Source organism: Filicampus tigris, chromosome 7, assembly GCF_054856515.1.
Source record: "Filicampus tigris isolate MCC_2025a chromosome 7, RoL_Ftig_1.0, whole genome shotgun sequence".
In the NCBI taxonomy this organism is placed as follows: Eukaryota; Metazoa; Chordata; class Actinopteri; order Syngnathiformes; family Syngnathidae; genus Filicampus; species Filicampus tigris.
The window spans coordinates 20168079-20180432 of NC_141223.1; the positions used below are offsets into that span (position 1 = coordinate 20168079).

The 12354-nt window shown below is 39.8% G+C and overlaps 1 protein-coding gene across 6 annotated transcripts in view; it reads left to right on the forward strand.

Annotated features, from left to right (window-relative positions):
* LOC147145104 (muscleblind-like protein 1) overlaps nucleotides 1-12354 on the forward strand; it is a 98467-nt gene that overhangs the window by 62274 nt on the left and 23839 nt on the right. For 4 of the 6 annotated variants that reach the window (XM_086035741.1, XM_086035740.1, XM_086035742.1 and 1 more), the window contains exon 3: nucleotides 9775-9945. The exons of 1 other annotated variant lie outside the window; for it this stretch is intronic. In XM_086035741.1, coding sequence (XP_085891867.1) covers nucleotides 9775-9945 — 171 coding nt within the window. Of the gene's footprint in view, nucleotides 1-2695; nucleotides 3034-9774; nucleotides 9946-12354 lie in introns of those variants that run through there. One more of the 6 variants, XM_086035744.1, reaches the window with a different exon arrangement.

Here is a 12354-nt window from a genome sequence, read left to right on the forward strand (position 1 = left end):
TATAGATGCTGAATGGGGAACACATTAGTGTGTGCGTTAAAGTAAGACGAAGGCTGAAAGATGGATGAAGAGCTTGAGTATAAAGGCTAACTGACAGGTTTGGCTTTTGGTTTCATATCACTTAGGACGAGGAGAATATATGCAGTATTTTTATCAAATGCATTAGCAAAACAAACTACAAAAAGTTTTGAATAAAATGATAATAAATAATCTGAAAAGGAGGCCGCGCTGTCTCCATGTAACAGTTAATTAAACTAGTCCACGAGTAGCATAAAAGCTAATGATTTTGCGCCATCATTAGCGTCTTTTGCGCCATCATTAGCGTCTTCTGCTAATGATTATGCACACCACAGCTAAGTAAGGCTTTTGGATTGGGTTTGAATTTTGGGGATGGGTTGAGATCTATAAACTTTGGCATAGCATTGACATGTTCTGACATTTTGAGTCTGGGTAGAAAAGTTTCACAGCCTGAAACTTTCCATGGGAATGAACTAAAATTTACATGAGATTCTTCAAAATGGTTGATTAGTCTACGACAGAGAACTGGACTGCCACTAAAAATCAGCCCTGGAATTTTGTCTTAGACCAGCCCGCATGCGTGCTTGTGCACATGTGCATTCCTACGAATGCTTACCTCTGTAACTGAGAAATCATTGTTTATCAAACCATCCACATTCAGAGTTTTAGTGAGAGAGAGAGAGAGAGAGAGAGAGAGAGAGAGAGAGAGAGAGAGAGAGAGAGAGAGAGAGAGAGAGAGAGAGAGAGAGAGAGAGGAGAGAGAGAGAGAGAGAGAGAGAGAGAGAGAGAGAGAGAGAGAGAGAGAGAGAGAGAGAGAGAGAGAGAGAGAGAGAGAGAGAGAGAGAGAGAGAGAGAGAGAGAGAGAGAGAGAGAGAGAGAGAGAGAGAGAGAGAGAGAGAGAGAGAGAGAGAGAGAGAGAGAGAGAGAGAGAGAGAGAGAGAGAGAGCGAGCATGTGTGTATGGCTAGATAGGCGTGTATACTGTGCGTATACACTATGTACATTGTTTTTTTTTTCTTGTGTGTTTGTGTGTGGGTGGGTGTGTATGTGTTTGTTCTATCAAAGTCTGTCTGAATAAATTCAATTTAATTGGTAATTAAATACCACAACAATGAAGACTGCGCCCCCCACCCCCACCCACAAGGACACCAGCCTGCAATGTCTGACGGCCAGTCCAGCCCTGGGTTAAAATCGCCACACTTTTTGCATATTCCGTTACATTTTTGTCCTGTAGTTTGCTTTGCTTAAAGATGTTAGTGCTTCATTTTATGTTGTTGATTTAGAATGTGCTCGTATAAGCAAATTCTTTTGTATGCACTTATTCAAGAGTCAGCGCTTTAAGAGATATTTTTTACTTTTATATTTTATAAGATAGACTTTTTGTGCCCAGTATGCACGAAAGATTCTACTGCAAGTTCAGTGACAGCGAACTATTTGCTTTGTCTTGTTTTTTTCCATTTGTTTAAGATGGCTGTTCCATGAAATGAAAAGCATGCTGGCACCAGTACTGTCTCACCTACTTTTAACCACAAACTGCAGCAATGGTGTCAAATGTCACATTCCCTCTTTCTTTCAGTTTTCACCTGCCTTTTGGAGACAAAATTGAGCCTCTGTATGGAATGATTCCGTTTTTTTTTTCTGAAAGGCGTGGTTGGCCCTGTGCTGATTACAGAGCATCAAAATGATCCAGCTATTAGCAGGCTTATAATAGATTGGGATTTTTCATTATAGTCGTTTTTTATTTCGCTTTGACTTTTGTTTTTGAAATGCAGTTAATTTTAATTAGTTTTTAGAGCAGGTTCATGAGTTTTAAAAATTATAATTATTAATCAATTTAGTTCTGTTTTTATTAATTTTAGATTTTGGTAAGATTTTTTTAATAACTAGTATTTGTCAAGTGCAAGATTTAAAAAAGTCACTAATTGTTGTGTAATAAAGTAAGTTGCAATTGTAAAATGAGTGTTTGATCTCCTTCTGCAATACCAAAATAAACACATTTAAAATGAAACATCGAAAGCTCATATATGATTTTAATTGACAAAAAGATGAAAACGAAGGACATTTTCACTATCCAGTGATCCCTCGCTACCTCGCGCTTCAACTTTTGTGGATTTTTCAGAAGCATTCATAAAAAATTAAAAGTGAAACAACACAGCCATATCGGCAGCTATATTGCAGAAAGACGCATTGTTTCAAAGATATGAGTTGACTCGGTGGCTTTGTACATACCCGTAGGCACTCATAAAAGGAGGTGACTGGTTCCCAGCGCGAGCTCGACCAACAAGAGCACAAGTGGATTTACTTTTTCCACTTGTGTACTGTACTGTTGTGTACTGTGAGCTAACTGGGTGCGCATCATCGCAGCCTCTCGCTAGTCTCGTCCACACCAACAAGCTAACAGCACTTTTGATGTTTACAAGTTTTGAGCGGAGCGAGGGCGCTCAGACACTCGAAAAGCACAAACGTGCTCAGCGCGACAATGACGACGAAACAAACAACATTATGTTCAGAAACTCATAACGTTATTCGAATGTGCCGTTGATTTAGTCAGAGTCAAGCCGGATACTTTCTCCTCCGTATTTGTAATGATGCGTTTTTATATAATAAGGTTTTGTAAAAATCGGATAATACAGTACAACAGCTCTGTTTATAAGTCGTGAGCGCAGCGGTCACGGACGACTTAGACATCGCCAAATAAAGTGTGAAAGTGTTTGTTAGTTTTGTCTTAGGTTGTAAAACATCTTACCTTAACTACAATCCCGCTTTGCATTTTATCCAAAGGACTTTGTTGATGTCATTGTGCGAAGATAAAATTACGGCATGATTCCCTCCGGCGGCCGTGCTTCTTCTTTGTTTTTAAAAGAAGTAGGAGGCAACAAAGGGAACGAAGAAGAAGAAGCAAGGAAAAAAGAAGCGCCCGTTTTTACTTTCACTTTTCACAACAACGACGACGACAAGCGTTTAAATGTGCAGGATTGTACCTTTGTATAAAATATACTACGGCATTCTAGTTAAGGTAAGTCAATTTTATGAAAAAAATTAAAACTTTAACGTAGTTATTAGCGAACGTACCGTCTGCTGCCGCAGTTGAAGCTCAATTCTTTTCACAGTCTGCAGCTTGGTATTTATTCTTCATTTTGCATTTTTAAAGTTAAATTGATTGTGTAACAAATATTTAGTGTGGGAACCATGTCGGGCGTTTGCAACAGCGTGACAGAGGCGCAAATCTCCCCAATATAAAACCCCAATATGTACAATAAATATCATATAAAATAATAATAATATTCTATAATAATCTATAATAATAATAAGAAAATCCTAATAATAATAATAAGTCAGATGATATTTCGCGCCGGGTTCTGGTCCCATTAACCACAATAAATGAGGGATCACTGTATCGCTCTAATTAGTTTTACGTAAGATGTCATTTCAGATAGAGATAGATAGAGTTTTTGAAAAAGCATTTTCACTTTTATTTTATTTTGTTAACAATTTTTTTTTCAGTTTTATTTTCAGTTATTTTGTGAGTTTTCGTGAACTATAATAACCTTAGCTATTATACTACAATGTACAAAAGGATGTTCCACATTTGATAGAAAGAGACGTTGGCTTTTAGACTTAATGGTGATATACAAAAGTGAACAATTTGTTTATCTTGATATTTGTTGTTTGTCTAAATTTGCCCTGCAATTGGCCGGCGACCAGTCCAAGGTGTACCCCACCTCTCACCCAAATTCAGCTCCAGCTCACCTGTGGCCCTAATGAGGACAAGTGCTATAGATAATGGATGAATGGATATTTTTAGGCCACGGGGTTTGCACACCAGTTGACATGACTGATTGCAACGTGAAGATAAGTTTAGGGGTGGGCAAGTTGAGCGGATGTATTTGGGGGTGTCTCTGAGGCAATGGAAAAATTGCTCTTGCTTTTTCTCATCATGGCTCCCTCTCGCCCAAGCAGATGGCGCCTCCCGGATGGATGCTTGATGTCAGAATCTGGAAGGAAGGGGAGGTGTCCTCAGGAGGGAATTAAGAAGCGTTTTTTTCGGGGGGGAGGGGGCTTACTGTCAGTCGGCCTGATTGAGCCTTTGACAAACTGCTCACAAAAACTGCTCCAAAACCCAAAACATACACACAAAAAACACTGCTAGAGACTGTTGGATTACGTGATCTTGAGTTGAAATGAGTCATTGTTGAAAATACGATTAAGAGGAATCAATACGTGATCACGGGAGCGAGGGCGCAGAAGGCCCTGCGATGCACAAGACATCCCTTGGAGGATGTATTGAACATGCAGACAGACGCCTATGATTAATATTAATAAGAAAGGAGCTCTCTGCATCTGTCTTGCTATCTGTCTCTGTCAGTCTCTCTCTGTCTGTCTGACTTCTTTCTTCTCGACTCTCCTGCAAGTCTGAGTGGAATTCTTTCAAGAGGGGATTCCACAAGCGCAAAACTCAGCAGTGACAAAGCAGTAAGTAAAGAGAAGTTGACTATTGTGCAGTCCCCACGCTACTTTCTCGACACTCTTCTTGATGATGCCGAAGTCCCATTCAAAAGAGGATTATGGGATTCATACTAAGCCCAAGGTCATAACCAGCCCAACATGATATGGTGATACTGCAGCAGTGGGAATGCAAGTAATGTAGTGTAAATCAAAATTAGGGGCTCGGGCATGACTGTTATGTTTGTGTACTCATGCTACTTGTACGCCGCACTGGGAGCGGCCTCACTGTGGTGTAGAAGCACCAAACAGAGTATTTTGTTTACTTTAGAAGTTGGAAATTGCATGGTGACATTACCAGAGTGCTCTCCTGTTACCGTGTAAATATGGCCACATAATGGCAGCGAGCTGTTGAGGTGATGACATCACTGCAATATAAGATGATTAGTAATATACTATGATCTATGATAAAAAAAACAAACTAAATTAGGATAAATCTTAGGGGTTGAACGACTAGACATTTTTGTAGTCGATGCTATGGTGATGATAGTCGAGTCGGCTTCGATTAATCAATTACGTCATGGATATTTTTTTTCAGTGCTGCTCACTTGAATTCCAAGTTTGGGACAACAGTCAAGCCAGCCACCACATTTGTTCATTCTATACATGACAGGAAAATGCAGTGAGAAGGCCAACTTCAAAATAAATTTTATCTTACCAAAATCATAGCCCAAAATCTCATTTGATAATTTTTCTAAAGGGCGAAAAATACAGTTTGCTGCTATGCACACATACAATTTAAGTTAAAATGTTTAGTTCATAAAAACAAAAATCAGCTGATCTTTCATTTTTAAGTTCATTTTAAATGTGTTCTTTTTTCTTGTGTATTCATATTCGTTTTTTCTTTAACCAAAAATACAAAAACAAACCAAAATATGTATTTTATTTTTATCCAAATACATGATTGTTCAATTGAATTTTCCATTTATCGTATTTTCTGGACTATAAGCCCCACCTCTATATAAGCTGCTATCTATGTTGAAAAATGTGATATTTACTGCATTTACAGAACGATTTTGGCTATAGAACATGGATGTACCGGAACAGATTTTTTCCTAACATCGCCTTTTAACATGGCAGCAACTTTGCTGATTAAAATTGAACCTAACCAAGAGAAAATAACCTGTACTTATCTTCATTTCACTTCCCGCTGCCGCTATTGACGCTAAGCTTGCGTGTTTGCGAATTTGATTGGGAGGATGTGGTGATAGCGATGAGTAGGAGTCCGTGGCAATGTGCGCTCCAGAGATTAGTGTGGAAGCTCAGTCTACTCTCCGAGGGCAGAAGAAACACAAAAACAATTGACCAACATTGATATTCTTGAGAAGCAGTATTAAATACAACATTCAAAAACAGTAGCATTTAATAGAAATAGTGAAACTGCTTGTGACACGTCTGGGTGACTGACCTTTTGGGAATGTAGCGGATAAAATGCACTGAGCTAACAAGCATGCTAATAATCGATTCCACCTCTATGCTAATGGAAATACATCACCCAGATAATGTCTTGACAGTGCTATCTATCTTTAGAGAGACTTGGCCAGCTGCACAACTTCCTTCGGTCATACACATTTATTTTTTATTTTATTTTATTTTTTTCATTTTTTTTGTGAGAAGACATCAGTCAGTGGTTGTTGTGTGCATTAATGGGTAACTACACTGCATCATACTGAGCAGTTCTCAGCAATCGATTAGCTTTGCCTTAAAGCGAAAGTCAACCCAAACATATTTTTTTCAAGAATATGTTCCCAGCAGGCCCACTAGTTGAAACGTGGCATTCTGATTAATATGAGTTAAGCAGCAAAATCCACCCCTTTTTAGCAATCTCAGGGGGCGGCCATTTTGTCACTGTTGACTGAAAATGACATCACAACTGCTCAGGGCTCAGGTAACGACTGATCATGGCAAAGCTTCAGAAAACAGGTCAGCCATGATTGGTCGTTACCAATGAGCAGCATTTTCAGTTGACAGAAGTGACAAAATGGGCGCCCCGGAAATGGCTAAAAATGTGTGGATTATTCTTATTCCACAAACGATTTATCTGAGAGACATATATATATTTATTTTAGACATTTTTTTTTTGCTGAATTTTTATAGGGTGGGAGTCTTTGTCTTTGTCATGTGTTATGTGTATGTCTACAAAAATAAAAAAGTAAATAAATAAAAGAGGTAATAACGGTTGGGGCCTCGTTACTAGTTACTAATGAGTGTAGCGTTTCGGAACATCAGTCCTTTTCTGACACACCTTGTTTTTATATATGATAAGACTTTTTAGTGGCTGTTGTACAATTATGATCACCAGGTCGTGTATATGCGAAAGTTACAAGAGTGGACACAGCAAATCCAGACATGTCACATGCTATTATCTAGCCACCCACGGGGGTAATGAACCGTGAAAATCAAAAGCCATTAACCAATTAGCGGCGATCAATAACTGCAGCCAGCAAATACGAAGCGAGCAGGACCGGAGGTGTTGGTAATATGCGCCTACGGGCCCGTGTTGGCCGGGTGAGAACGCCACGTCGCTCTGAGCCAATGACGACGCCAGGAGAACTCTTGACATTCTCCACAGCAAAGTGCCTCCTCGCGCTGTCACTAGGCAGAGTAGTCAGGCTGGGAGCCAGGAAATACAAAGGACGAGCGTGAGTCGACGTGTTCGCTCGCAGGTGTCACACTGAGGCGCGGTGGACATAATCTGAAGAAGATAAGCAGTGGCGTGACAGGCAACCTTTAATTCCCCATGGGAGCTGGTGCTCTGCTATGCGCGTCCCTCTATACAAGAGTAATGGGGAGCCGGATGAATGCGTGAACATGCTGGATCACAACACCGCAGCCATTCTCGTCTGTATTCAACACCGCGCATATCTGCATGCATGTGATAGGGAACGGGAATAAAAGGGCAGCAGTAAGATATTACATCTCTTTGGGGGAGTTCAGTCGGCATTATGAGAGCGCAAATTGCATTCGCCATCTCCCTGCCTCTCCCCTCAGGGCAGCCGGGTGGATGTAATGACCCTCGGCGTGGAGAAGCCAGTCACAAATTGCTCCCTCCTGTCTCCATAACGTTAAAGGAGCACGACGGCTGGATGAGGCGTGTGTTTATTCCAACCAATCAGGAACACATCCTGCCTCGTCCTCTTATGCTGCGAGATGATGGCAAATATTGACACTTGTCTCAATTGGAGGGGGGTCGATCATGATTCAGCAGGCCTTGTTTGTAAATGGTTAATGGGCTTTCACTTGTACAGCGCTTTTCCACCTACAAGGCGCTCAAAGCGCTCCACACTGACTCCTCATTCACCTACTGATGATGGAGCATCATCATCATTAAGCATCTATCATCGACTCGCGCTGCCTCTCAGCAGTTTGCTATTGAAATTCTATAAGCTGACAGATAGTGAGGACTGTATGTGTGTTTCTTAGATGTTTTTGCTCATTAACAAATTCATTTCTCGCAACAGCAGGCGCATTTCAGTTTTATTTTCTACATTGTTGCCCCCAGAGAAAGTTGTTTAAAATGTTATCAGAAACACACGCTGTAACTAAAAAACAAGGTGGGTTTTTGTGGAAGGGACACCAAAAAAAAATGTCCCCTTTTAAGAAGGAGTACAAGTACAAATAATGAGATTCCAATGATTACTTTGGAAAAAAAACGTAATGAAAAGGCCTAAAAAAAAGAAAACTCAATATTTTCGTGAGCTGGTCCTTTGACCCACTGCATGGGTGACATCAGCCGCGTCGCCTTCAGACTCTGAAAATGGCAATGACCAGCTGTCGGTAAGTATTGCTAGCTCGTTTTTATCGGTTAATTAAAGAAGAAACTAAATGAATCTGAAGAAAAAACACGATGAGCACACTTCACAGCCGGCATGTCAGAGACGTGGCTCGATGACGTCATATCCGCCTTCTTCACGATTTCGCTCCGACCTGGAAGATTTTCAAAGCGTATTGCTAAACCAAGGAAATACTTCGTTAATGTGTATTAATTCAAGAAACGGTTCATTGTGACGTGGATATTTTATTGTTTAATACAACTCTGCCGCGTGTCAGTAGTGCCTGTGACGTGGTACAGGTTACGTCCGTTCTCTACGTCATTTGGCTGACTCGGACCGACTGGGACCACTTGGGTTGATTAAATATGCAGACTGGAAATATGCAACGCCCAGTTCTGGATTCAAACATGTAGGTATGTGTAGGTATAGGCTAGACAACTAGCATATAGTTTTCTGCGGATGTAGTTTTACACACTCAGCAAACATACCCACAGCGTTTGAGAGCAGAGACAAAGGCTTTTTCATGATTTTGAGCCCCTCATTTTGCATAGCCATTAAAAAAAATAATCATTCAAATATGGAAGGATTGTTAACAACATGGTGTGTTAAATTCAGAATACATTTATTCATTTTACAGGGACTTCAATTACTGATGAATGATGAAGACTCGCTTGCCCCTTTCTCAGTTGTCATATACCTGCAAAAATATGTTAATTGATGTACAATCTAAAAACAAGAAAATAGTCTGCCTAGCAAGTGACAGCACTAACAGGGACACAGAAAAAAACTACCAGGGGAAAAGTCTGTGATATGAAAATTAAGTCATTTTATTCAAGATTGTAATCATTATTTTCTCGAAATTATACATGTGTTTTTTTAGAGAAGAAAATAATTTGAATTTATTCCTGAAATAACTTTCAGGAAAAAAAATAATGTGATTTTTACAATATTAAATTACATTATTTTTCATTTTTACATTTCTTAAAAAAGTGAGTATTTTTCAAGAAATATCATATTATAATAATTTTTCGAGAATAAAGTCATTCTGTTATGAATTGTCGCTGTTATTTTTCTTTCTTTCTTTTTTTTTTTACAACAAAATACATATTTTCCAAGAAAGAATTTTCTGCGAATTCAAGTTGTCTTTCTTTTTCAAGCAAAAGTCTTATTTTTGACCAGATGTGAACTGTACAACGTTTGGAGTATTTGCGTGGACAGTATTGTGTTACAGTCTGTTCGACAGATACTGTAGCTCTGTGTTATCTGCTTTTGGAGCTACTTTGTCATCTTGAGGGCTTAAAGAGATTAGAGAAAAACACCAAGTAGAGAGCTTAGGTCGCAAAGAGGGTTTAAAAAAGTGTTTCTCAAAACCAAAGCAAGGAGCGATGTCAGATCAATCCCTATTATATGCTGCTTTCGTCTTCTTTTTCTTCTTTATTTGCGGCTCTCACGCACCTTCTCTCCACCCTTTTCTCCAACAGGGCCGCTGTTCCCGGGAGAATTGCAAGTACCTTCACCCCCCACCTCACCTGAAGACCCAACTGGAGATCAACGGGAGGAACAACCTCATCCAGCAGAAAAACATGGCCATGCTGGCCCAGCAGATGCAGATTGCAAACGCCATGATGCCTGGCACCCAGCTGCAGCCCGTGGTAACACAAGCACACACCCGCTATTATACTACTAAAAGCCTTACAAAACAGGGGCTTTCATAAGACACGCTCGGAAAAGTTTGGTAAAACCTGAGTTAAACACCTTAAGAACGACCCCGAGCTAAGATTGACAGACAGGCTCCAAAATGTTGTCCCAGAATAGTGTGAGCTGTTATAATGCCATCATTTTTTTTTTGGCCATGAGTTCCTAGTCTTTTGAGACTGAATGTCCTCATTAGCGAGGAGCTCTTGCCCTTTTAATATTAGGCTAGTGACAGCCTTAGCACACCATGAACACGCCCACAAATTGATCCCGTCAAACACACACGCGTGTAAATTCGCTTCATCACTTCAAGGTGATGAATGGTCAAAGAAAGCAGGAGGAGAAGTGTCACACCATCTGCACTCTTAAATTTAAAGGAGACATAAGGCATAATTATGCTACTTGTGTACAAATTGTTGGATCTCTGGAGTGCCCGCCCACAACCGAGTAAATCTGCTTTTATCTGCCTATTTCTGAAAATGTGTCAGCTGTACATCATTCATTTACATAAAAAACTAATTTGGAGCTATACGGACACATTTTAAGATGTTGATATTCATGCCAGATATCTCAATAACGATATAAGTTTGCGTTTAGTGAGAACTAAACGTTTTTGTTTGTTTGTTTTAAAGGAAAAGCTAAATATCAGTCCAAACGGATGTGGAACGTCTAGTGTTTTAATTAGAGCTTACTGACAGTCCTCAACATTAACAAAGTCAGCAATAAATACAGTTAGTCAGTTAAGGAACAATACAAGTTGCTTGAGAAATAGAGGTTGATAAGTGTGGATCGTATGAAAAGCAAGATTCGTTCCCATTCCATTGAATAGCCCAACAATGCAAGCACGGCTCGCACATTTTTGACACAAGCTTCGCTATTTTATCCAATGAAATTATAAATATGGTTAAATATTGTTGTAAAACACAATATATGTGTACTACACTGTATTTCTATGTCTTGACGATGCACGGCTGTATCTCGCTGTCTTATGACAGTCTCTCAGATGATTGTCATTGGTTGACAGTAGCTGTCAATCGACAGCAAACGTGAAAGGAGGGATGCGGTTGTTTAGCCTGAGCTGCATGTAGCGCTATCGTGAAATGTCCACATGACTGATATCGTCTCAATTTTGGATATGAATATCTTGAATGTTCATAACTAGATATCAGTACGATGACAATATATCTCCCATTCCTAATAAGACCAACCCCACACCAAGTTTCTCTACCCATGACATGATCAGCTAGGCTAGGTGACGCTCAAGAGCCACTTTCAAGTCACAGCCTGATTACACTGTCTGAAAAAGTATTATGCGGAGGCACTAAACCAGGCTCACCATTGTAATAACAATATATACAAGGTGTGGAACACAGCCGCTCACTTGCTCACAGGCTATATTTTAGCAAGACAAGAAATATGGTGTGTACAGTGTGTTATATTTCTTGATCCTTGGAGTATTTTAATGAAAGCATGTCACAGACATTTTATTAAGACACATGGGAACTCTTTTAAATTCATAATGTCTCCTTTAAGTTTAAGGCTTAGGCTACATGATTTATAAGATGCTTGCACACAACACACACACGTACACTTATCAAAAGCTTATCACCGGCATCGAGTGGAAAGCCCCTTTGGAGAGGAACAGTGCAAACCATGAAAAGGTTTAAAGAGGTGATAGATCTCTGTGGGGACGCCAAGCCTTCTCTCTGTTTGTGTCACGGTGAGAGAAAAGAGAGGATGGTAGAGACAGAGAAGGACAGAACACACGAGCGAGGCAACAAGAGATAAACGAAGGGAGAAAGAAGACAAGCGGGTCAAGTGTAGGAGATAGGATGGCAGAGTGAGGACAGACAGCACTACAAAGTCGAGCAAACACACCATTGTTGTGTAAAAAGGGGGCAACGTGTGGGACAACACTGTTCTTTTGAGGAATTGTCTGCTTTTAGTCTGTCTGTTGTGGATTTTGAAGCTTTCCCTGTATCATCCGCTGTTGCAGGGTTCTCAACCTGGGGACCCCAAGGATGCGCAAGACATAGCTCGGTGCGCAAAATAATTAGCAATAAATTACTCTGTATCTCGTATAATTTAGCAAAGTGCATACCAACATATGGGGACAGGCAACCAATAAAATAAACATGTTGTAAACTCATTATTCCTCCCTACAATAGCGTTAGCCAATTAAAATCTCTGCTGTGATTCAAGATTCAGATTCCAACTGTTTATTCTCATATTGTCATGAACAGTAGGGAATCATGCTCCACGCTGTGCAATAAATTTTTATTTTACCTTCCACATGGTTGCCAACATAAATTGAGATATTAAAAAAAGCTATAAAAGAGATAAAAAAAAGACAATGATACAAAGAA